The sequence below is a fragment of the Onychostoma macrolepis genome, chromosome 05 (assembly GCF_012432095.1).
Source record: "Onychostoma macrolepis isolate SWU-2019 chromosome 05, ASM1243209v1, whole genome shotgun sequence".
In the NCBI taxonomy this organism is placed as follows: domain Eukaryota; kingdom Metazoa; phylum Chordata; class Actinopteri; order Cypriniformes; family Cyprinidae; genus Onychostoma; species Onychostoma macrolepis.
The window spans coordinates 23,398,109-23,426,095 of record NC_081159.1 but is presented as its reverse complement, the minus strand read 5'-3'; the positions used below and the strand labels follow the sequence as shown (position 1 = coordinate 23,426,095).

The 27,987-nt window shown below is 38.6% G+C and overlaps 1 protein-coding gene across 1 annotated transcript; it reads right to left on the bottom strand.

The window, feature by feature from the left end:
* Positions 1-15: 15 nt before the first annotated feature.
* On the bottom strand, positions 16-27,165 carry gas2l1 (growth arrest-specific 2 like 1). Its single transcript, XM_058777500.1, has 5 exons — positions 25,437-27,165; positions 11,355-11,462; positions 7,979-8,075; positions 7,119-7,428; positions 16-4,813 (listed from the first exon to the last, which is right to left on the bottom strand). The coding sequence occupies exons 1-5, from the start codon at positions 26,121-26,123 to the stop codon at positions 2,788-2,790; spliced, it is 3,228 nt and encodes a 1,075-aa protein (XP_058633483.1). The 5' UTR covers positions 26,124-27,165; the 3' UTR covers positions 16-2,787.
* Positions 27,166-27,987: the final 822 nt, after the last annotated feature.

The window sequence follows — 27,987 nt, the reverse complement described above, 5'->3', positions numbered from 1 at the left end:
CCACAATACGAAGCATTTCATCCAAAACATTTTTATTACAAGAATTAAATTAACAGCAATTGGTTTTCAAGGAACAGTGGAATGTTGGTCTTTCAATATTGCTATTCAACACAGACAAATTCCACAATGTCAAGACCTTACATTTCATTGTCAACATTAAAGAAAAACAATCAGCCAAACAAACTGCAGAAATGAGTAAATCAATACACATTCAGATTTCAAATCATCCCAACAGCCTTTTCATTTACCGAAACCAGAGCATGACAAAGATTCAACATGCATTTTGTAGATCACATCTGAACATCATATTTGCATAATGCAAATCAGACGAGTTCGCTCAAGTAAATAAAACATGTGAATCTACACTCTTGTAGTATTGATGTCAATAATGAATAAAGAAAAACAGAACCCATCCATGCAATAAATTATTTTTTCTTTCAAAATGCCTAAATGTGATTAGAAACGCATAACGAATGTCATCACAGAAAAGAAACATATTTCTGTCTTTTTTTTTTTTTGGAAAGCAGAACATAAATACAACTGGAGCTCAAAATGAGTTAACTGTACAAATGCATGGCAGTTAATAATTAGATACTGTAAAGATTACTGAATGTGTAGTGTGTTTGACTAAAGTGTGAATTAGGCACAGCAACCATTAATATAATTTGAAAGACCGCAGAAAGCTCTACTGTCCTTATTTATACCTATTTGAGAAATTTAACATTGTCCTAAAGTGTCACAACAGACGTTTAAATGGCAATGAACATAAAAGCAATGTGTAGTGATGCATTGTATTGCAGCTTTTATACAAGAGCTGTTGTGGAGTGTCAATGGCCAAGCTAACAGTAATATTGTATGGTTGCAGTCCTTGAGGCAAAAAAAAGAACACTGAAATCCATTTCCATAAAATCTCCCTTACTTTTTCGGAACCCTTTTGATTCACTAAAACAGCAAACATCAGAACACCTCTCAATAAAACACTTGAGCTCATACGGCAGTACTGTTTAAAGCCTCCGAAAGAGAACATACCAAAAGTAAACAATTCATCCATTCATTTAGAAACATACAACATTGTCCCTTTATGATAAAACAGTTCACCCACAACCAATCAACAAGGCTTAATAACTTACTCATTTAATATAAATAAACAATCCAATGCCAAACCAATATGTGTGTAGTGTAATTCATTTAGGTGGAGTCACTGTTTGCTCCTATTTTATGCAATGGTGTCTACCAGTACCAATTCAAGATTAGATGTGTTTGAAGGTTTAAAAAAAAAAAAAAAACGCAATTTATAATCACCCACTCAAGTCACACTTTCATATTATACTTTCAAGTCACACAAAACAAAAAAATTTAACCACTTGGTGGCGCCATAAAGCTTTAAAAGAAATGTTATGTCTGCCGATGATGACAATGGAAAATATCACTACTTCATAAGCAGTTTTGGACTCAGTATGGCTTTTCACAAAAAAAGGGCCTGATTTCCTGAATGATTACCATTTCTATACGTTTGTAACGATTTCCATATTTTGAAAAACATCCTATTGATGTTTAATATGGCACTATCTTTAATTAAATGTCCTTCATTTCTCACTTGCAGATAAATCAAGCAATTTACTTTCCTTTAAACAGAGGAACGCTGATAAAGCAGGATCTTGTTGTTACTGAGACCTTAAACATGTGCGATTGTCTCACAGTTAACAATGGGCCAAAACACATGATCCATGCAGTATAACAAACATTCTCTACCTCACACACTCAGACTTAACCACCCAGATACATACACACGCCATCTTGTCATCTCTACTTCACAAACACAGCTTCTCATCCTTACTTTAAGGCAAGAAAATTTGTCAAGGCAACATTCAATAGCAACATTGCATAGCTAAGGCAGAATTACCATACTGAAATAAACAGCATACATTTTGTACATTAATATTGAAGTCAATTAATAATAATTATATTTACATTACACTACCACACATTTAAGCAAATGAACATATATTACATATAAACCTATAGATTAACCGTATTAGTTTTTACAGAACATAAACAAATGCAAGGTTTGTTTGTCTGCCAAGGTGATGTTGCACAGATAATGTGTGAATTATGTCCTCTCATAAATGTTTATGAGAGAACTGATTCAACAAGTTGATATGCCATCCTATTTAGCCTGGGCTAAAACAACAGTACAGCCACTTAATTGTATTTCCAATTTGGATCATTTGGATTCCTCATGGAAGTATGGTCAAAACGTCATTTAGGCGTTTGTCTTCAAATCTGTCATAAAATGATTCCACCACCTTATTCTCCAGTATACAGTATACTCTGTATATTACAATTCCCTGATTAAAATAAGATTTTTACACTTCTTTCCACCAAATGAAAACTTCACCAGTTAAAATTTGTCCTCATGTAATGAATTCAAAAACAAGTCATGAGGGCATTAAAAACTACAGATCCCTAAAGGGAAATGCAGTCATTTCCTTTCCCAAACAGAACAAATCTAAAAGGAAAAATGACTTGAACGAAATTAAACATAGCTCAGATGGTGCATGTACAGTAGCTCTCAGATTATCTTCAGAACAGGCTATGTTGGTCCAAGATGTCAAGAATAGTGTTGTGTGTTCTTAGCCACTTTAGGACACATCTATGCCTCCAGTGAAATGACAGTAAGGATTCCAGCATCCTGCTACATGTTGTCCACAACAGTCAGATGTGCATTGTCTCTTAGTCTTACAAATGTACATCATCTGTGCCTGTGTACATCATCATCGTCATTCACTACATCCAGGCCTCATTGTCTAGGCTGGACTCTGAAGAATAGGCACACTCTCTAGAGCCCATAGCTGGGGAACACTGCTGGGGTTGGATGAGGCCAGCAAAGGCCTGATGCAGAGCTTTGTGTGAGGGTTGGTGATTGTTTAAACGTGGAGACTGTGGTGGGGTCTGGAGGGGAGACGAATTGGCAGGAGACTGCTGACAATGATTCCTGTATCGTACAGGTGTAGGGATGCGCGATGGGCTGTTCTCGGGTCTGTTGTCAGTGCGGGGTCTTATTCGCGGCCGCAGTTTGAGCTTGTAGATGGAGGGCACCCTCTCTGCCTTCTTTTGACCTTTCTTGGCACGGAGGATGACTGCGTCTTCTGTATCCCCATTGGCCAGCGGTAGAGGAGGAGTGCAGGAACCTTCGGATGGAGGCTCACTCAGACTCAAGCACATGGAGGAGCTCTCACTGGAAGAGTCCTGATAAGAACAGTCATCTAGAGGTGGCGGAGGGGAGGGAAATGACTCAGGAAGTGGCAGGTTAGCATTGTCATATGGCAGGTCTGGGTGATGTTCAGTACTTTGTGGTACATCTCCCTCCACCCCAGCCCATTCCACCAGGTCCTGCTGGCTCTCCATTGGCACCTCCGTCAAAGGGAGGCTCCCATTGATGTCTTTGGGAAGGCATATTGACCTTGACAGGCCTGGATTTGAGGCCTCTCCTTCCTCTGTGGAGCTGGAGATGGCGGGGAGCTTACGAAGACCTCCTCCTTTGCCACCCCATCGCTCTCCCTCCAGGAGCCCTCCATTGGGGAGGCCTCCACGAATCTGGCTATGGAGAAGGGCAGGAGGGTCCTCGAGTGCACATGCGCGAGGATTAGTCCGTTTAGACTCTCGCAAATCAGGCAGGACTCCCACCTTACCTCCGACATTAAGAGAAGACGTTGAAGAGTTAGAAGAAGAGTAAGCAGAGTCTGTAACATTAGTGTCACCCGAAGAGTTTGGGAGCACCGCTACACCTTGTTGGGAGACAGGGAGCTGTAGCGACCTCATTTCCCTTCCAGTGGATGCTTTACCCGGCACAGTCTTGGTTTGTTGCGTGTTGGCCAGGAACTCGGCCTCAAAGCTGCGATATAAGTCTTGCTCCCTTTGAGGATCCAGACTTGGCAGCAGGTGTAAACTAAAAATACCACTATCTTCCTGAGTTTCCTGCTGCTGGTTGTAGGGATTTGCCCAACCTTTTTGGTCTCTCCCTGCGGATCGTGCATTGTGTGCTGATCGAGGGGATCGTGGTGGGTGGTGATGACTCGATCGTGGAGAAGAATGCGGAGAGCGCCGCCCTGGCTGTGTGACAGGGGGAAGCAACTTTCGACTCCCAGTGGAAGGTGACCGAGGTGCAGGGGGTCGTGGCGTTACCATCCCCTTTTTCGCAGGACTTCCACTCGCACAGCTTTTCACAGGCGAGTTAGAGGCTGAGGAAGATGCTTGTCTCCTGGCCAAACTTCCACATGTTCTTGAGGATGCTGAGGGCATGTGCTTGGGTCTCAGTTCCTCTCTCCGATCTACTGAAAGAGACTGAGGGTCTCTGCGGCGAGGTGATGATCCAGGGCTGACGTCAGCCAATCGGGCTCTAGGAGTCTTGCCCTGGCTGAGGGAGCGTGGAGGCTGCAGCTTCCTTGGACCTTCGGGCCCCAGTGATCTGCCTCTCTCTGGGCGGGGTGTTCGATGTACCTCTGCCGGGCCCTGTGGCGGACTAGGTTTCAGGATTGAGGTGGACTGTGGTGCAGGGCGCTCTCTGGAAGCACTGCGGGCACGGGTCTGAGGGGTTCTCAGGGCTGGAATCTGTGCTCCTGCTCCAGGACGCTCAATAACGTGTTTCCCTTCCTTACGGTTCACCAACAGAACCACCTCGTCTCCATGAGCATGCCGTGTACCCAGAGGGAAGCGTCCTCCTCCTGTGCTTCCTCCTCCACCTTTAGACGAGGCTGTGGAAGAGTCGCTATCTCCTGATAGCCTGCGAGTCGGAAGAAGAGATTCTTTATTCCTGTGTGTAAGAGGAAAGAGAGAAAGATTAAGATAGATATTGGGATGTATGAGACAACTCTCAAATTTGATACTGTCTGATATTTTTGACATATTCTGTGTCACACATACACCGCCGTTCAAAAGTTTGGGGTCAGTAAGATTTTTTTAATGTTTCTGAAAATTGTCTCGTATGCTCATGAAGTCTACATTTATTTGATCAAAAATATAGTAAAAACTGTTATAATGCAAACACAACATTCCCAGTTCAGATATCTGTTTTCTATTTTAATATATTTTAAAATGTAATTTATTCCTTTGATGGCACTGTTTTTACAGAGGTCTTCAATGCCACACGATCCTTCAGAAATCATAACGACAATTCGGTTTGGTGCCCAAACAACATTTCATATTATCAATATTGAAAATAGTTGTTTTGCTAAATATTTTTGTGAAAACAGTAACACACGTTTTGAGAATTCATTCATGAATAGAACATAAAAAAAACAGTATTTATTTAAAATAATTTTTGGTGAACATATAAAAATCTTTACTGTCACTTTTGATCAATGTAATGCTATTATTTTGATCAGTTAAAAAAAATCTTTCTTGGTTAGAATTACTAATCAATCAGAGAATCTGTACCAAGCATGCAGGGGAACTTTATGCAAGGCTGTATCCTCAGGAGCCATTTTTTGGGATTAAAGAAAGCTATCAAATCGGAATGGAGAGAGAGAGATGTTACTCATCCTCTAGCATTATCAAACACGTGCACACAGACACCCTCTCTTCACACACACTCTTGAACTACAGAAAAACAGAGTGTGCATATGAATAAAATCACTGATTTAAAATCATTTCTTAAACTTAGAACTTCCAGATCCTAAAATACACTTAAGAACAGTCAAAGTGCTACCCTATTCTGCCCTCATTTGATTTTATTCAAATGCAGACTAATTTAGACTAGAAAGTGAAATGCACACACCCTGACAGCCCAGTTCTGTAATATAAGGTGCATAAACCATGTTCTGAGCAGTTTCTGCAGCGACAGACCTAGGAGTTGAGATTATCCTAATCTTCAGTAATCCTGTCTGCCTCACCTGCAGCTCTGGGAGTGCAAGTGTTAAAGTGTGCTGCTCTGACGCTTGGCCTGCATCATTAGTCAGCCTAAGGAAATTGAGGCACACAGCCAAGATAAACCAGCAAGCTGTTCATGGTCTAGTTATACAATGTCCTGGCTGCACACACTGACGTACAAGTATGCCATCTGATTGAAATAACGAAGCACCTTTTGAAACTTCAGGGTGTTTAGGAGTTATTTGTTCACTAATCTAAGTGTGCAGTAATGCATAACATGGAGTTTTTATAGTCATGTTTAAACATTCATTTTCAGGCGGTTGTTAAAAATAATAATAAATTAATAAGTAAATACAAATATCTATATAATTGTCCATTTGCTCTAGAAAAAAATTAATTTATCTAAAATATGTTATCACTTGCATAATTTGGCAAAGGGAACTCTGTGATTGTCTCCTTATAAAACTGTAATTATTTTTTTCTAACACAAGGGGGAGTCACAAACTGGACAAAACGAGGATAGATGTCAAGACAATGTCACCTGGGATTAGTTCAAATCTGCTTGCAATAATCTATGTGTTTATGTGTGTGTATTTGTTTGTGAGCATGTGCACGGTTGCCTTAAGATGCAGCTCATTGTGAAGACAGTGCACAAGCAGAGTGCTATAATTTGTGTTGAGTTAACTAGGTCAGTGTGAGCAAATGGCAGACACCCTGAGGGATCTACACAGACAAAACAACTGTACAAACACACAACCATGCATGTGTCCCAGTCATAACCCTTCACGCTTCAATTCTTCCCATACAAGGATTGCATTCTCTCCATATCCATGCACACATATAGTGATTCCGTGAATTATGTTTTCTCTTAATTTTTTCTCTCTTTTTATTACTATTTTTACTTCTTTCTGTCTGGAGAAGGTATCAGCTTTTTCATGTCTTAGAAAAAAAACTTTTATATAATTAATAAACATAATACATTATGAAATTATAGTCCCTTCTTAAAATGTATATTTACAAAATGTATGAATTGTTTTCAGTAGTGTTTACAAGATCAGTCATGTTTACACTTCTTATATCAAATTTTCTTAAATAAGAATAAATAAGAGCTGACTTTCACATTCATTTTCTAGGTGTCTCTGATTCCAGTGTGATTTTGGGTACTTTTCTATTTTAGGTACTTTCCCAGGAGCTGTAAACATGCGCACACACACACACACACACACACACACACACACACCTGCACTGACCTGAGAGGATTAAAGTGGCGCGGTTCTGATCTGTCTCGTGGTGGTCGAGGCAGCAGTGTCGTGGGCCGCACTGTGTTAGTCTCCATCTCCAGAGGTACAGCTGCATGGTGTGACCTGCCAGGCCGCGATGGAGAGGAATGCGCCGTGGTGCCCAACACAGGGTCCAGAGAACGCCTGTCTGAGGTTTTGTAGGGTGCTATGCCCTCATTGCGCCAGTGAGGTCCTGGGCTTGTGGAGCGGGAGGAGTGAGCGCTGGAGCTCTTACTGTGAGGACCCTGGCCACTCGCTTTAGCTTGCTGATACCGGTGAGCTGTTGAGGTCAAAGAAAGGCATCATTCAACTCATTTTAATATTCACAGAAAAAAAAAATCAACATCATAAGTGTTTTTAAACTTAATACACATGTAAATGGAAAAAAAAAAAAGCCTTGTACAGTACTGTTCAAAAGTTTAGGGTCAGTAAGATTTTATTTTTTTAATTAATACTTTTATTTTTAAGGATACATCACATGGCAGCAGTAAAGGCTGTTGGCAAAGGTGTTTGTATATTTTTGCAGTAAATTACATGGCAATATATGGATTATGTAAGAATATATAATATATGAATATATGAACTAAGGCAGCTTTTACCAATTCTGTTGTAAAAGCCCAAAGACAGATCGAGTAACACTATTAGTGTTGAACAATGAAGGTACTAGCCCTCATTAAACACAAAACACTAGAAACAAAAACTAGTTTAACTTGATTGTATGAGACTGTAAGAAAGTAAACAATCAGTCATGAGAAACACATGTAGTATTGTTGAAAAATTCCAGTAAATCTCACAGCTCAGAGACAGGAAGTGACAAGTGGTGAACTCACCGAATGCGGCGCAGCGACAGGGATCGTGTTTGTCAAGGTAATGCTCAAGTGTGTCCCAACCTCCACCCACGCGCACCATCACATGAGTCCGTAACACCTACACAGAGAGAGATGTTAACACCTTTCACACACACACACACATTAACATGCACAACCAAAATAACACACTCAATATAGCTGTCATACACAGTAACAAATATCCAAATTGTGTTATAAAGCTTTTAAACAGCTAAGAAAAGAATTTAAAAAAATCAAAAATGAATATTCATTAAAAATGATAAGCCCGATCACCTAGCAAAATAAATATCATACCTCTCCACAACAAACTGTAAAGTATGAGTTATTTTTCATGTCCTTAGCACAAGCAGTAGGGTTAGTTTGTTTAAATCCCTGACCCCTAGTATGGACAATAATAGTGACGCTTATCTTCAAACACCACTAATAATACAGGTGGAACAACATGACAGTCAGCTGATTATTATAAGCTCAAGCCCTTGTGTCATATAACGCTATACAACAGAGCTGCCCACCAACACTTCCTCCATCCACCCCACTGCTGCCTCCATCCGCCTTCATTATCATGACAACACGCAATGACAGAGCTGGAGAGAGAATAAAAAGACATCACACCGACACACACTCTCAGCTGGTATTCACAGAGAGGGGAATGGAGGAGATTTAGCATAGAAACTGCCCTCTTTTCAAGCCCTGTTACTTTAGCTCTTCACTGATGAACAGAGAGAAATGTAGGATAAGAGACTATTGATTCCTTTATCAAAAAAAAAAAAAAAAAAACGCTCAGTCAGGAAAACACTCTTTCACATTTTCACTGTTGTTGATTGTGTACTATGAACCTGTTGCAACAAAGCTCTTTATAGCTTTAGCATTGCTAAACTCCATCTGCTGAGCACATGGTAAGGAATAATCATGTGACGAGTGTCTGTGTGCTGTTGCCATGAAAAAAGGGAGCACATCTGTTGACTGGCACACTGCCCACCTGCACAAACTTCCACAAGCTCTCATTTATGTAAAGACTGAAACACATACAAACTAAACCATGTACTGAACTAAATCTAGGGCTGTAATTCTTCTACACAGTTCTCAGCTTGTTTTGGACGTCTTTCCCACATGACAGGTAGTACCCCTACACAAAACAATGTACATTCTATTAATCTGCATTATTAATCATAATTACAATACAAAGAGAAATAACTAACATTCATGGTTTCTGTCATAATTATGCAGTATTTTGGCCTGTTAATTTAACACGCTAATATAGTACAATTAATTCTGACAACAATGCAATAAAAATCAACATTTAATAATGTCTCCTGAAGCATATTTGAATTCGGCAATGAGGAATGGTTAAATTCAAGCTTGAAGTATCACCTAAACACAATGTTTCGCAAGACAGCAGTCAGTCTACACCCAGCTGCTAATACAACACACCTCGCCAAACCACACTTACTAAAAGAAGGCAGCACAAAATCAGTAAGGAGCTGTTCACACAGGATTTTTTATATATATGGTCTCCAGAGTCATGATGAATTTATCAAAACTAAGCTATTTGTAACCACTAAGTCTTTAACAGATTGGCCAGTGTGATTGCAAAATGTATTGCAGTGGGCTGGACCATTTTTTTGTTCAATGATATGAAAATAAAAACTATCATATTATAATCTCAACTCCTAAATTTTAATTTTTTTTGGTTATTGTGTTTTGTAAAGGCTGCTGAAAACCTTGCCATCATAGGAATACATTATTTTAAATATATATATATATATATTAAATAAAAACAGTTCACTTAAAAATTATAATAATATTTCAGAATTTTTACACCGTGACTTTGAATCATCATCATCTGTTGACACCCCAAGTAAGTATTTAGGTAAATGTAACGGCAGGTAGATTTTTTGTTACACTAGGCCTTAATGTAACAATTTACTTTTATTGTACCTCTACTTTAGCCAATGGGAGTGCTGCACTCTTTGGCAGCTTAACTCATCTGCCCTTTAAAAAGCACTTGGGATTCATCACCATGGCAACATGCGGAAACATGCTGAAACCATAATTATAATAAACAGTAAATAAAGCGAATGTTCTTTTGTGCCAAGGTCTTCATTGCCAGGGATTTCAGCAATTTCGAGAGGTTTTCTTTCAGTTTACCAACATCAAATTAAGCACTGAACTTCTAACCAAGGTGACCGTCCAGAAGATGACAGATAACATTTTTCTTTGCTTTTCACCTTCTGTCTTCCTCACTGATGTCAACACAGGAGAGCTGAGCAGGGCATGTGAATGGCCTCTGCTTCACCTCACGCTGTGCAGCTAGCGTTAATTTGTGCTGGAGAAGGATGATGGGTCTATGTATAATTATAGTCTCAGTAAATAAAAGGGTTTAAATCTAACAGCACCAGCTAAGTTGCATACACACATCTTGCAAAAAAAAAAAAGGTACACACACACACACACACACACACACTGAGCAGATCAAGACAGAGAGAAAGAGGGTAGATATAGAGTTGCAGTTACGGCCTCCATGCGGAGGAGAATAAGGCTAAATCGAGTTTAATTGATTCAGCCCTGCTGCACTGGAGGAAGATAAAATTCCATCTAAAATTTCCTCCAGCTGAGAGTGAAAATCTGTAGACACAACAGCATATTAAAAAGACACAGATGCATGCATACAGTGCATGTAAATACGCATACACCAACTCCCTCACACACACACACACACACACACACACACGGCATCCAGAGAGCTTGGTAGAGAACAGGAAATGACATAAGTCTCCATTTCTGTCTGCAGTATGAATGGGTGTGGGTGCTTTTAGATGAAGTTGGATAACAGGCCAAGTCTTGAATAGGTCAGCCTGGCAACTGTGTAAACACCATTCAAACTTCGGGATAACTTATTATGGCGCTATAATTATTATAGTTTGGCCTCTATTCTGGGAATGGTAAAGATTCCAATGATACAGCAGCGCAGATTCAAAAAGTAAATAACAGAATCGATGGCTTGATGTCTGTGGGTGTGACACCAGCATTTGTACAAAACTTTGTAATGAAAGAAAGTGAGGTGTATCATTCTGTGCCACTTGCGTCACCAAATGAAATAGCAAAAATAATAATTGTTATCAAACTGATTGGCATTGGTTGAGTCAACCTACATTTAACACTGAATTTAACTGAATTGTTTTATAATAATAAACAAAAAAATACACACTTCAGCTCAGAATTTTTTCAATCCGTTTTACAGAAAACAGAGACAAACTTCAGCTTTAAGTAATAAAGAGAGAAAGAAAAAGACAGTGCCTCAACGTTTTGACAGAATAGACAGGTGAATGAGTAACTGGTGAGTCAATTAAAGATGTACCCTGATAAAGATGAGTGCGCTGGAGTCTCCGACTTTGTACTTCCCTTCTGAAACTTTGGTCATGGGGAACTGTGATGGACAGGAGCACTGGCCCAGAATCTCCCGAACCTACAAAACACAATATAAAATCTTATTAAACAAATAGCATACAGTGTGTAGACAATCATAGTTAAACTTTTGCAATATTGCAAAAGTTTAAGCATTTGTATATTCTGCCATATATTAGGAAGCCAATTCTTCTAAATGGTAAATACAGGCCTGTATGAATCATGACTACTTTACCCAATATTAAAAAAAATAAATAAATATTTTTTTAATAAAAAGTAAACTATTATCTATTATAAGAAAAATGTGTAAAGAAACATCTTACTTTCCATATATATTTATAGATGATATAGCTTTCTGTTTGATTGCACCAACAAAAAAACTTTGAAAAATTAGCATGGTATTACTAAAGGATTTTTGGGCATGGTACCATGGTTCCTGAACAAAAAATAAATAAATAAAAATACAATAGTTGGGTCACTAACCACCAAAACATATTAGTCAGGAACTTATATGGAATGCTGTATTCTCATTTAACTTTGCTTCTGAACTTATAAAAAGTTCTAAGAATATATATGAAAATTTAAATAAATCAATAAATATTTTTGTATTATATTTATGTACATATCTCTTCCACATAGGAGGTGAGCGGAGATATATTCACAAACACGGAGTCATTCTTTAGTATTCAGTTGTTTACGGGCTCACTGACTATAAAAGACATTTAGTTACACTCAGAGACAAACGTTCCACTGAATGTCCAGCAGCACCTGAACAGAAGCAGTTTCCTGTGAGAAACACTGAGTCACATCCCTTACCTCGCTTCAACTCAGTGCGTTAAGAGAGTGAAGGACGCTGGGAGGGTGTGTAAGCATGTGAACGGATAGAATGAAACTTATATGCGATGCATCATAGGATGGTCTGTTATTGACTCCTGAGCTCCTGAGGTGATTGACTCACCGAAAGAGCCCGACCTTTCCAATTCCTGTCACACCTTAATTGAATCACTCCCTGGGGAAAACTAATAGTCTCTCTCTTTCTTCAACTATCTCTCACTCTCTCTAAAGCACAAATAGTGAAACAAAGAGCCATTCCCTAAAGTTGCGTCATATCCTGATGAGATCTGGGACTTGCCCAGTGATTAACTCAAAGGCACATGCCACATGCACATAAAACATAATTACTGATGTGAAAGAGAGTGATGTAACAGCATGGAGGCATGCATGTGTTCTGATTTAGAGCGGTCAGGAAAGTGCTGTACTGGGTGGGGTGATCATGGACTTGCGCAGACTCTCATTCTCTCTAGTTCACTCTGATGTTCTGTTCTGTTTGCGGTCTTTGAAAATCTCTCCTAAATGAGTGTGGCACCATGACAACAAACAGGGCAAAAGTCCAGAAGATCAATCAAGATCAGACGAGAGAGCAGGAGTGTTAAGAGTTGAAACCTGTACGGCAAGACAAAACGTTGTCTCCAACACACCTTAGCCATTTCAGAAAGGATAAATAAGACAGACACTTGTTCAGCAAAAAAAGTTACAAATATCACAAATTAAATTCCAATGTGTATGTGTGCAGATCTACTAAAGATTCATGTCAGTGTTGTATTTCAGGCCAAAATAAAAAGAAAAGGTTTAATTAATAAATGCAAAAAACAAACGTATTAATTAATATACCTTTTGCATAACATGTTTTTTTTTCCAATGCAACATTATTTTATTATTTATATTATGTTATGCACATTTATATAGTATGCAGTGTATTTTCTTTACCAGATTTTCTACAGTGTTACAACTTACAAGTGTGGGAAAGTACACTTTGATGCTGTTCCATTGGACTGCTTGTGCAAACACATGGGAAACTCATCCTTATTTCCTACACAGACAAATTCAGTTGAGTTTCCACAGATGAGAGACAGCAGACTTCTGCTGGCATGATGGAGAAGATCTACTGCCACACACACAGTCAGTGAGACTTGATTGACTGTAGTTGAAGTTGGATTTGAATTTGCTCTAGAATTGCCATGAATAACTTTAATTTTCCATATTATTGGCCTGTTTGGAAGATTAGAGAGTTAAAGCTGGAATATTCTATAATTAGAGCCATCGTCATGTCTATTTAGGCAGCATATGTCTGACAGTTACCACAGAACCAAAATGAGCTGTAATACAGACTCACTGCTGTTCTCTCTGAAGTAAGAAGTGCTCTCTTGCTGTATTTTGCCTCTCTCATGCTTCGCTCTCTTTGTCTAGACATCTGTTCTGGAAAGTCTGTAAGCAGTGACCACCTTAAAGAGTTCTGTGGTAATACAAAACTGTCAGGTCCCCTCTCATAGTATTTATGGGTTCTTTCCATTCCATCATATCTATACCAGAAACAAATGAGGTGACAAAACCAAAATGCTTCCAGTCATCAACACTGCATACAAATGTTCTCATTCATTTTAAATAAGAAGAGGTTAGCCAGTCATAACAGAGCCCACTCACATATAATATTCTTAAAGCTATAGCAGCAAAAACAGACCATTACAGTAAAAGTTCACACAAGCAGCATTCGAGCAAACTCATGTTGTACCTTCAAAAAACAAATCTATTGTGTGTAAATGTGCAGGCTTTCTGGGGTTACCACTATGTTGAGTGTTTCTTTTAGCAACAGCTATAAATTTTTAAATAGTTGTTGAATGTCAGTCACTGAGAATTACTGGAAACGCTGTAAAATTATAAATGGACTTCAAACATTACAAATGAACCTCAGGGAAAACAATTAAATGCTAGAGAAGTATGGAGCCTTCATGCTAGATGCACAGTTTAAAGTCTCCTTCCATTAGACTGAAGGAGAATCAAGTTTACACAGAGCTTTGCCATTCAACCAGAGACTCCCTGTAATGTTCTCACAGCATTTCTTTGTTGATTTTAACTGAGGAACCACCCTTGCCAAATGTAAGACGTGGAGACATTATTTAAATGTCTGTCTCCCCAGCAATGTCTACTGTCAGCAGCATATACTGTATGCAAACAGAGCAGACGAGATGTATCTGTGATAGACTCAGCTCTGAGAATGGGAAAATGCTGGTTCTGCACTGCTCTGGAAACAGTGATAAGAGACAACGGTCATATGACTGCAGTTATCAGAGCTCTCTCCGTTACGGATGCAGGCATCTCCTGGGAAAACATACTGGCAGACAGAAAGAAATGAACACCTGATGGAGGAGGAGTGAGACGGCAGGAGAGAGGAGTCGCCTGCTGGGAGTGAATAAATATGATAATGAACAGGGCTGACGAAGTTGACATATTAACTTCTGCGGCAAATTAAATGAACACTGTTAAAGTTATTTTCCACAGTTAACATTTATCTAATGTGACATTACATCTGATTCATATTGTTCAGTGTGATTTCTAAAAGACAGCAGCACAGGTGCATGACCATGTTCAGAACTCACACACAAACAATAACACTGTTGAGATACAACCCGAATTCCGGAAAGTTGGGACGTTTTTTAAATTTGAATAAAATGAAAACTAAAAGAATTTCAAATCACATGAGCCAATATTTTATTCACAATAGAACAATGTTTAAACGGAGAAATTTTACACTTTTATCCACTAAATTAGCTCATTTCAAATTTGATGCCTGCTACAGGTCTCAAAAAAGTTTGCACGGGGGCAACATAGGGCTGAAAAAGCAAGACATTTTGCGTGTTATCAGCATTCGGTTCAAAAGTCATAAGCATAAGTGCATACGGTATGGGCAGCTTGCATGTTTTGGAAGGCACTATGAATGCTGAAAGATTTATAAAGGTTTTAGAGTAACATATGCTCCCCTCCAGACGACGTCTATTTCAGGGAAGGCCTTGTGTATTTCAGCAGGACAATGTGAATCCACATACTGCACATATACAACAGCACGGCTTCGTAGTAGAAGAGTCCGTGTGCTGAATTGGCCTGCCTGCAGTCCAGTCTTTCACCTTTAGAGAACATTTGGTGCATCATTAAATGAAAAATACGTCAAAGACGACCACAAACTCTTCAGCAGCTGGAAACCTATATCAGGAAAGAATGGGACCGAATTCCAACACCAAAACTCCAGAAACTCATATGCCCAGATGCCCAGACGTCTTCAAACTGTTTTGAAAAGAAGAGGAGATGCTACACCATGGTAAACATGCCCCTGTCCCAACTATTTTGAGACCTGTAGCAGGCATCAAATTTGAAATTAGCTCATTTTGTGCATAAAATTGTAAAATTTCTCAGTTTAAATATTTGTTATGTTATCTATGTTCTATTTGCGAATAAAACATTGGCTCATGTGATTTGAAATTCTTTTAGTTTTCATTTTATTCAAATTTAAAAAACGTCCCAACATTTCTGGAATTCGGGTTATATATAGATTCAGTTTTTGTATGGAATTTTATGGAAGAATATAATTATATGATTCACAATGATTTTAGAAATCATGGTGCTGTGCAATATTAATTTTTGTCTATTTGTGAATTTTTGTGTTTGCATTTTGTTTTATATGCAATTTAAAGTGCTAAAAATGTAATCAATGGACAATCACCAGTGTACATAGTACTTTAAAATAAATACAAACAAAGGAACTACATCAAATGACAAATTTTGTACTTAAGAAGTTCTAAAGAGTTTTTAAAATGATTTTGAATCCGCAAATCATGAACTGAATTGATCTACTCTGTCAACTGAAAGATTTACCATCCTAATGTATAAAAAATTATTCATTTCTGCACGACTGCCATTAAAAGTAAAAAGGATTTTAAAAAAATGTATATTACTGAATTAATGTTTTTCAATCCAATGCTGATATTGTAATTTATAATGAAAAGCAATTGTTTTAAACTGTGAAAATTTACGTTCACACACAGTACGATTATACACTCATAAACATGCTTTTTGACAACCATAATAATACACAAATTCTGACTAAACACAACACTACAAAAAAGGGTGTTTTTAAGAAAATGCACATGAACTCTGTGTGTGCTTTCAGACCTCATCTATGTTGTGTTTTTGGTTCCCGAGTGCTGTTATCTGTGCTGCTTTTTTGCCCGAGTGTATGTCTGGAGGGAAAACTCTGTTTATCACCCTGCTTCCTTTACCACCAACACAGCAGCACTATGGGACTGTGAGAGCCAGCATCAAAGATACAGTGCTGGGCGAGGTCAGCCTGGAGATGCAGATGGGGAAATGGAGCATCTGAGAGATTGTGAGCTGTATCTGGGTCTCTGATAACTGCAGGTTACCTGATACACACACACACACACACACACACACACACACACACACACACTGCCACACGCTTCGACAGAGGTGACACACAGAAGGCCAGATGGGTAAAAAGTGAAGGACCCTTCCGGGTTAGATATATAATGGCCGTGGGTGTGGATTGTTTTGGAACAGCCGATTCGTTTCTCAGTAATTGCGTGGCTGAGCATCTCAGAAGAGTTCCGTGTGAACAGACACTCTCAAATGGTGAAAAATAGTAGTAGACTTGTATTCACACTTACAAAAGCAGCCCGAATGAATGATCTTTTTCATGAAACAGTGATGGCTGACACCAATAAATTGTAGTAACTGTTATATTTGGGTGAAATACCTGTGTGCTCAGGGCAAGTGTTTCTCAAAATGTTTCATATTACATTCAACAGTAAAACTGTACTGAATAATAACAATATTTAAACAGTATGGCGCTGTTTGAGTAAAGTCTGAAAAAAAACCCTACCTCGCAGAAAAACGTATGTTGTTTCAGTTGTGCAAGAAAGAGAGATCTGTTTGCTAAGAAGTTTATATCTGATTCCACTACTAGGAGATAAAGACCGGGTGCATTCCAACCTAAATATGATCATGCACGCTGCTTCAGCGCTTCAGTGGGTGTCTGGCACAGAAGAAACATTTTTTGCATCTCCAACAGGGGTGAATTAAGATGAATTGAGCTCTATCAGCTGAAACCAACCCAAGATCAACATCACACACAAAAACCAAACAATAAAATACAGATAATCTGGGTCATTTACAGGTCTAACATATTCTAGACAATCAAAAGAAGAGACTTCATTTCACTTAAAGGCATAGTTTAATCAAAAATAAAAATTATAAAATTAAATTCAGTGGGGTCTAATTGAACCCCACTGATTTACATTGTATGCATAAAGAGGAAATAATGAAACCTATTTTAAAATATCTTCTTTTGTCAGAACGACTACAGAAAAAAAGGATTTTTAACAAGGACATTTGTGACATTTACAGTGTCAGCAAGCAGAGATCTGTGATCGAGTGATTGTATCACAGAGGAGTAGTGTGCTTTGCCAGCATACTTTTACAGACAGAGGGAAAATATGTGGAGAACATGCACATGCATTCTCACAGATCTGTCATGTCTTATCTGATTTGTCATCCTTAATTAAAAGGACAGTCCTTCTACCATCAAAAATCAAAACACCACTGAAATTTCCACACACACACATGTAAAGAGAGACCTAACCAGACAAACCAGCTGCTTAGAATAACGGCGCTATATAGGGCTTGCGATAAACTTAAGATAAAGGAAAAAACTAAGTTACCATGACACGATTGTTTCCTTTTAGTCAAGTAAGCCATTTTGTAGGTTAGCCTCTCCAGTGCACTATAAAAGCTTGTTGTGGCTTGTACTCAAGGGTAAAGCATGTGTCTTGTCAAAAGAACTAATGAACGAAAGCTCTCCTCTCAAGCCTCAGCTTAAGACTATCACACGCTTGTCCTTTTGTTTGAGGCCTTCGTATGACAAAACTGAAGCTATACGTTTAGTGAGATAAAATGAGCTATAACATCAGGTGACCTTCTGGTACATATAAAAATTCACATGACCTAAATTGTATCTGGCACAAAATCTTTCCAGCTACAGTATATAACCTTTGACAAAGTCTACCTCTCTCTGTTTTCCCACAATCTACTGCACAGATTATGTAATCAATTTTCATATCTCAGCCATAATAAAATTTGTTCAGGGAAAAACTATATAAGGCCACGATGGACAAAAACATGGTTGTTCATTTATTTAAATATTTAACTCAACTCTAGTGTCAATTGCAGTGGGAAATCAGTGGCAATGACACCAAATGGACAATTGAGACTTTTGATTAACATTTTAAATCAAATGTTTTGTAATTTAATCTAATCTAATTTATTTATATGGAAAAATATTTGTAAATATGGAAAAAGAAAAGAAACTAAAATAAAATTTAGCTGTGAGCCATAAAATGTAATTATAAGCAACACTAAAAATAACTTGCTTCATTTTGGAGTAATTCACAATTTTTAAGCATTTCTTTCACTTTGACAGGCATTTCACACATTAAATATAGATTAAAGATTGCGGATTACTTGCTTCAGTGCTTCCCATTCATTCAGCTCACTCAACTCAAAAATCTTTTTAATTTTCTATTGACTCGTCTTATTATTATCACATTTAATATTTAGTTTTTCTATCTATCTATCTATATATATATATACAAACATATACATATATATCTTCAAATAAATAAAATATATACAAAGAATGTATGCATTACCATTGTGCATGTTCAAAATACAACAATAGCTCATATCACCGTACATACTGTAATAGGAAAGGCATCCATGCTGTGATTCCATCAGCCACCAACAGAGTTAAGAAATCACTCAGCTTCCACACGGAGCAGACACGGGTGCACACTGCACACACATTCATCTCCACACGCTCAGTTACACATGAATGTATACACACATGCGTGCACACAAACAAAAGCTGAACATAGACAGGTGCTGTATGAAATGACTTATACAGCCCAATCCGCTAGTTCTGTTAATAGAGGAGTACTGCAGGCCACCATGGAAAGATACATGGCTTATGGGAGCCAGAATTTAATGCATAAATCAGCATGACCATCAAAAGAGAAAAGACTACAGATGAGTTCATATGGGAAATACTCAGAGGCAGAGAGAGAGAGAGTGAGAGACATTCTCTCACAGCTTGTGTGATTCTGACCCAGCACAAACTGCCATGACCTACTTTTCCTGTCTCTCTCTCTCTCTCTCTCTCTCTGTCTATCTCTCTGGTATAAAATCCATTAGAAGTGGGTGTAGCAGTCTGTACAGTACAGGCACTTCTGGCAAACTGTCGCCTGTTCTTCTCTGAATACATGCAGTAAAGCATAAGGCAGAGTTTTTATTGCAAACTCAAACTAAGACGCAGAGTGAAGCTTGGTTTGATGGTGCAAGTAAGAAGGCTTGAGCAGGCTTTATTTTGCTGCAGCTCATTTTTTTAAAATAATACAATGACCTTAGATTTTCATAAATTACATTAACACCATTAATGCAAGTAAACGAAAACATAAAAGCAGCAGTCTACTGTGTGATGCCAGTACAGTTACTAATACTGATATCAGAGATGAAACCGCAATGACTTATAGAAAATAGCAGAGGACTCTTCATTCTCTTACAAATGTACTTTTTGTGCAATGTGCAATCTTGTTTGCAATGACTATTCCTGTTTAAATACAGTTTGCGTCTTTCCTTTTCTGTCAGTTGCTAAATTTATTATAGTTTACTAATTATACTCAAACGGAGACTAATATATATAACTTTATTTAGCAAGGATGCATATTAAGTAAATGTTCTTTTCTCACACTTTCTATTCATCCTAAGAAAAAAAAAGTATCTACAAAAATATTAAACAGCATAGCTGTTTTCAACATTGACTACAGTAAAATAAAAAAATAAAAAAGCACACCAAATCAGCATTTTGGAATGATTTCTGAAGAATCATGCGAAATTGAAGACTGGAGTAAAAAGTGACCTTTGCTAACACAGAAATAAATCACATTTTTAAATATATTAAAATTAAATATTTTTTTAAGCTATTTCACAATATTACTGTTTTTTATTGTATTTTATACAAGCAAAAAACAAAAATGGTAGTGCACATATAAAATGGAAATGTTCCAGTAAAATAACTGAACTGAAAAAAAAAAAAACTGTAACTGTTTCAACACTGTTAAATAAATCTGAAAGCAGTTTTAAAATTATGCTAATTTGAAAATGCACAATGATAATGTCCTTGCCATGAGGTTCACTGAGCAACACATCACCCCAGCTGCCCTCACTCTTTCTGCTGCTCTCTTTATTCTCCATCCATCTTGTTCTCGTTATTCTGTCCTCAGTTCACCTCTGTTCTGTTTCTCTCTCTGCTCTTATTTCTTCTCTCTCGCCCCCACACATCTTTCATTTACTCTCTCTACTCAACTGCATTTTTCCTGTTTTTTTTTCTTTTCCCATTCCTTTAGCTGCAAAGCTTTCTGTTTTCCCTCGACCCCACCTCTCTGTGATATCAGCCTCTCTCCCGCTATCATTGTCCTTCGATTCACCTCTACCTCATGGCTCCATCTCCCTCCCTCTTTCCCTGTCCTCATGTTCCCTTCGGCCTTTAGGGGATTGCAGATACCTCCATAAATCTCTCAATTTCGACCCATGAGCACAATGAGCGTAGGACAGCATATGTGTGGTCAAAACCCTGCAAGCAGTTTGAAGATGATGATCATTTTACATTGCGGAACATCATAGTAGTGCTTGCAACAGCGGGGTATTGCTAGTTGCAATTGCAAATGGTGGCTTACTGGTACAACAGCACACTTCTCAACAAAGCACATGACTTGAGCTATATTTTCATGAGAAGGGCAGCCATACTACACTGCACCATCAAGCAGTGTGTTCTCTCTGTCCTTTTCTACTTAGCTCTGGGCAGAGGCTCTGTGTGAGTGTGTGTACTGTACACATGCATGTGCGTGTCTGAGAAACAAAAAAGAGAGCGAATAACGGGGCTGTGCATTATTGACAAAACCATGGAGCAGAATGTCAAGGCCTCGGGGTGTGGGGAGAGAGAGGGGGAGAAAGAGAGAAAAGACAGCCTGTTAGATACAGTATATAATGGCACTGATGTCTCAGAAATTGTAGGGCATACTTCTGGTCATGTGCCTTGATGTCATTTCATCGGGTATTTCTGACAAAACGCTGTCTGTGTTTATGAAAGCATGTGCAAAAAATAAATAAATAAATAAAAATCCTTACACTAGTATTTTGATCTCCAGTTCTCTCTCCAGCTCTAAATTCTTCAACATTTTGATTAAACTGAACCATTTCTGAAGGATCATGTGACACTGAACACTGGTGTCAGTGGCTGCTGAAAATTCAGCTTTGCCATCACAGAAATAATTACAATGTAAAATATATACATACAAAAAAAAATCCATTGTAATAACATTTCACAATTTGTTTATTTGTCATTTCATTTTTTGTCAAATAAATGCAGCCTTGGTGAGCATAAGAGACTTTCACAACCTACGGAAGTGTATGTTATATTACATTTCTATTTAAAGCATTCTGAGTAGCCAAGGGTATGTGCAACTATATGATGAGTGATGTAATGCACTGAGACAGTGCGTCAACGACAGAAGTTACCCGAACAAATGACAAATGGGCTGAGAAAGCAGACAGAGCAAAACTGTCTCTCTCTCAACTTTGAGTTGGGTTCTAGAGTATTAGAAGTGACTACATGGGATACATTTTTGTGACTAGACGTTTTAGCAGGACTAGGCTGTACTATATAACATTACACAGGTGGAAGCAGTGGCCCTGTCTCCCCCCACGTTGCCCAACAGTGGAAAATTCCAGCCAAACCTACCAGAGATGAGTAAGGCATTAGAGAGAAAGGTGCAGAGGAGTATTTGTATCAGTGTTTCTGTAACTAAGAAAATCAAGAGGAACTATAGCTGTGTAATTCAAATACACTCATATCTCTGAGACACTTCTGCTTTTCCTCATGCAGCATGAATGTTATTTCAGAATATTAAACCCTCTTGGGAAGGAACTAATGGACGACGAGGATCAGGCAAAACTACCTTTCATATTCCACAGGGATGAATAGGATTACCAATACTAAATCTGAGCACATCCGCAAAAGTCTTCTATCCTGTTTCCATGGAAATCTCTTAAAGAAATACAAGATCAAAGTAGAATAATCCTCATGGTCATCGTTTTACTTTACAATCATGAATCTTTCATTTGGACAGTGACTTTGATGTTTGTGTGTATTAGTATTAAATCTAAAATAACCAAGTGACGATGCTAAAATCCTCAAACTAAACCCAAAACATAAAAAGTGAGTAGACTGGATTACACCACACATTCATATGGACAGCACTCACAAAAACAGTGAGAAATAAAAAATAATCATAATCAAAGCAAGTATGATAGACTTGGGGACCATAATGTGATAATTGCTGGTGTAATCTAATGTAGTCAAACAGATTCAGTTAAATAATATTATTAAAGGGATAGTTCACTCAAAAATGAATGCATGAAAAATGTTGTTTAATATTAACTATAAGTAAGTGTTACATGATGTCAAAAAGGAGAATACAGAATTGAATATCAAATATGGACTGATACAAATAAAAGTTACAAATCAATTACATCATCAGATAACTCATACACTACTGATATACTGAGCATCCCCACTTTTAAAGTTTATTTGACTTCTTTCACAGTGTTTTATTACACTAAATCAAGAAAGCACAAAAGCAAGTGCCATGATGAAAAGAAGAAAAGAAAAGAAACAACAATCACACAGAACTTCCGTATTATCAAATTGCCTAAAACAATGATACAACAAGCTTTATATATAGAAAGAGAGGAAGTCTGAATGTATTTGTGTGGAAGTATACTTTATACTATGTATTTAGTATTTATGTATACTTTACATAAATCGGTCATAAGTGACATATCTCTCAAATATGGCAACACGATGAACTCTAAATGAATCAAAACAAAGATCTGTCCGAACTTGCCTGTCAGAGAACAAAGCCTGTGAGAAACTGTATAATTATAAAGGGCAGTTAATCTCACAGACCAATATATTAAAGCAGACAAGATGAGAGAGTGTGAATACTGCTGAGTGCTTCAGGGTGATCTGATGATTGGACTTGCTGCCTGTCACTGAATCCACCCTGTCTCTGCAGGACAAAGCCAGCTGCTCTGTTCAGCAACATGGCTTGTGAGATAAGATGAGCAGCTGTGTTAGATGATCCAGACAAAGTCAACCGTAAAAGGGGACAAATCAAAGTGTCTACTGTGCCAGATGAATCACTGACCGTATACTTTAACATTAGGCTTACATTCAGTAAAAAATACTAACAACCTGTATGGAACGAGTTCCTGATGTAACAGCACCTGACGTTCACTGTTTCTTCACCCTGCCTCAACTCATGCTGATGCTAGCAGTTCACGCTCACAAGGGCTCACTGCTGTTTCTATGATGGACCAACACTAGATGGCAACTTAATTCTTTAAATATTGATCTTTGGGATTATGTTGACAGTTTGGTGGATTTATGTGGTGAAATTAACATTGCTGATCAGAGCATAAATGGAGTGAAGAGAGGGACTTTTAGAGGGAAATAACCACAGTTGTCCAGTGGTACAAAGTAACTGGGACACAGTCAAATGAAGTCTCTGTGCACCAGTGCTTGTGGGAGATTGCAAATTTTCTCCTGTTGTTCCCTAAACATTTTGACGTCAGAATAAGTGGGTGAGAGCAGATTATCAGGACTAGCAAAAGCACAGTGCAAACTGAAGAAGCATCTTTCTGAAACAGCAATATTTGCGGCTGTGGCAAAGAAGCTAAATCAAATAAGAATGATGTGTTTATCAGTCACTCTGCATTCTCACTAACTTACCAACACAGACCAGAATCCAATTTCTTTGGTCCTTAAGAACAACCTTTCACCCTCAAGAACACACATAGGCGAGATATGGCATGGACGGTCTGCATTCCTCATGAGAAAATGTGCAGACTCAGATGACACACACCAATACAAATCACACACTTTCTGACCTTTCATCCAGCACACACACACAAACAAAGATCCACTCACAAGACCAGATAATGTCAATCACTGAATCACTGGGATGAAACAGGTTACAAAACTGAACGAATAAAAGGGATCAGAGGTATGTTTGTATCCTGTATCTTTTCTCACAAAAGATGTTTTCACTCAATATGGTCCGAAACAAATCATAATTACAAATGATAAATATTTACAAATCTGGCATTTACTTCAGTAAATTAATTTAGATTCAATTAATGAATTTAGATGGTTTCAAACTAATTTTCCTCATTAGTTATGCGAGCTGTGACAGACACATGGTTAATATTTATTTATTTATTACAAATCTGGCATTCACTGCAATAAATGAATTTAGACGGTTCAATTAATGAATTTAGATGGTTTAAAGCAAATTTTCTTCATTAGTTATGGGGGATTTGACACATGGTTAATATTTATATTTTTTTACAAATCTGGCATTCACTTCAATAAATTAATTTATATGGTTTCAAACTAATTTTCGTCATTAGTTACATGGTTGTGACAAAAGAATTAAGTCACAATTACTTAAAACAACAAAATCATTTTTAAATGTTAAATAAGTGTCTAATTTATTTCTATATAATAAAGAAACTGCAAAGTTATCTATAATGGGTAGCCATTCAAATAAAAAGAAAATGAAAATAAATGGTACTTTACTTTGTTGTTCGCTCTAGCAATCATTTTAAAGCATAAATTTGGCTATATTTAAAAACTAACATTAGGTGAAGCCATATTTTGTCCCATGTTTAATGTATTAGTTTAATGAGATGCATTGGGTTTTTCTTCCAAGGCTGACATTTGAGATGTAGAGCCATTGAAGTTAAAAGTTGAATTCAGTGCAAGTCAAGATTTGTAGTAAGTAGAAGCACTGAACGATGTAACTTTGTTAACCTATATGTCATTTCTGGTCCATATAAACACCAGAACTTTACATGACACATTACATCCATGTCTGGAGTTCTGACTTGTAGGATGTTTTAACTGTTAAAAGTTGCATCAAGTTCTGAATACCATCTAAGCAGATTATTAATAACCCACCAGTTGCTATTATTATGAGCCTGCCTAAGACCCAACACCTGTCAAACTCACCAGCTCGTCCAGGTTGCGCATATCCAGCAGGACTCTCTTCTGCTGCTGCTGCCAGCGGGCCAGCAGCTCTGGGTCGGGCTCGCCGATGCTCTTCTTGCGGCTGTACGTCCTGCTCGGCGGGCTCTGCGACTCCCCCAGAGCCTCCGTCAGGTTCTCCTGGTCCCGTATCTCCTCCTCGATCTCCTCCTCGAGTTGAATCAACATGGGGGCCAGCATGCCAAATTTGGCCCCCCGGCGAGCCACCTCCAGCAGGCACAGCACAAAGTTCTTCTCGTTGCACCTCTCCACCAGGTCGTTGGTCTCGAACATGAGCACATCTTTGATCCAGAGCTCCTGCCTGCACCAGCCGATGAAGTTGGACACGTTGTCTCTGGCCAAAAACGAGCCCGGTATGACGTTCCTCGACTGGAAGACCACGTCCTTGCTGGGTATCCGCAGCGAAAGCGCCGTATCTGGATACTTGGTCTTGAATTCGTGGGCGGCGCGGTTCACGTTGTTTGCATGCCGGCAGAGCGCGCAGCCGGTCTCCAGACCCTCCATAAAAGTGTCCGCCGTGATGTCCAGATCGTACAGCGTGTTCAACCATTCAGCCAGATCCTCTTTCATGGCATACAGGTATTCCTCACTGGATTTGAACGGCCTGATGCTTTTGGAGGCGGCGGATTGAATGTTGCTCTGATCGGCCATATTACGGGAAAACGCGTATCAATCAAGGCACGAAATGACGCACGACTGTCTCGTACGGCGATCCTCCATAAACAGTGTTGGGAATGGCATAACGACGAGCGGTAGGAGCTCCTAAAGCGGGCCGCTTTGACTCGCAGCGCCGCGGTACAGCTGTGGGATTCCGCGATGGATTCCGGATGTCTGTGAGATACCCGCCTCCTTCAATGACCACATAACGATTACTCATTCCCCCTATGGAAGTCCGGAGCGAAACAGAAACAGGACGATTATCAGCACATGACAGCTCGACGACATACTATCGCGCTCGACGCGCTATCGTTGTGCATGAGGAGCATCCAGGTTGGCTAACAGCGCTCCGCAACGCCTCGTTTATTCACTCGTTCACTCGGAGGACGCATGGCCGATTGAGACAGGAAGGCAGCCCCGTTCTACTGGGACATTTTAATAATAATCTTCGTCGGTTGGAAATGATGCGACCGTCCTATGCGCCTCCTCCTGCCCAACACGTCGAGCTGCAGTGGCTTATACATTCATTGAGTTACATCTCATTAGAGGATCAACGGCAACTTTATCCCTGCGCATCCCCTTTATTTCAGTTGCCCAAGTAGCTACCAACGGCCAAACCGACCAAATTTGCATCTGACATTCGGTTCATACCAATTATATTTATTCAAATACAGTTACTGTTGTGCAGTCGAGCGAAAACAGAAACGAGGATGTTGCTTTTGCTTATCATATCTTCAATTTGCATGTTCGTTGATGGAAACAGGAATCCTGTGATTGCTGGTTTAATCAGTGCGACTTTGATCATGTGATATGTTTGCACGCGCTGCCTGTCTGTTTAAATCAATCACTCAACTCAAATTAACATGTGATGATGTAATTAAACATATCACCTTCATGTGATAATAAACTGTGGCAAGGCCAACGTAAGGATGATGTACAGTAAGGCGACGCAAAGTGGAGGGTACCATGATGACCGATTGACTACACTATCCCGCTTATTTATACAACTATTTAACGTTGCCAAATAAATAAATGCAATGAAATGAAAATTTTGATTTATTTAGTTATTATTATTGCTATACACACGATGTTGTTTACATTACCTTAAAGCTTCCGCTAAAAATAGTCCATTAACGTACAATATTATTTGATATATTTCTAGCTGCAATTCAAAGCCATTTAGTGACTTGTTAGGAAACATATTTTGCTACAATTCCACCAGGCTCTTTGCTTTTACTACCTGTTCGTTGTTTGCTGCACAAACTAGCGAATTTAACGTTAACTCGCGTTACTAATAAAAACCGCGGAGTAATTTTTGAGACGTGCAAGTAGCGCCGGTGTGTTACCATGTGCAACGGTAAAACGTCGATATTTTGACTAATCAGATTCAGAATGAAGTATTTTTGAGAGCCGTGAAATAAATATTTGTTGTGTGTTTGGGTGTCATATATAAACTTAAAAAAAAAAAGATAAAATAAAATAAAATCTTGCTGTAGTACTCGTGTAAAGACCACTGTAGAATTTAAAGATAATCTCTCTTTGATTATCAATCAGTGAGAAAACGTACTTTTTACAAAAGTGTTTGCCACTTTATCTGCTCCATTGCTCAGTAAAGTCAATCTTTGTTTGATCCACATTCCCAAAAACTCTCATTGCCAAACTTTAATCAAATCTGTCAAATTAAATTAATGTGGTTATCCAACAGGCTCTGTTCCTGTTTGGGCTCCAGAACTTTAGTCCATGCTCATTCGCAGTACTCTGCCAATGGTCTTGGTCATCAGCAAATGAAAGAGACCATTCTGAATAGGCAGACAAAAGACAGACATGAGGACATCATCATGATGTTAATCAGCGCTCA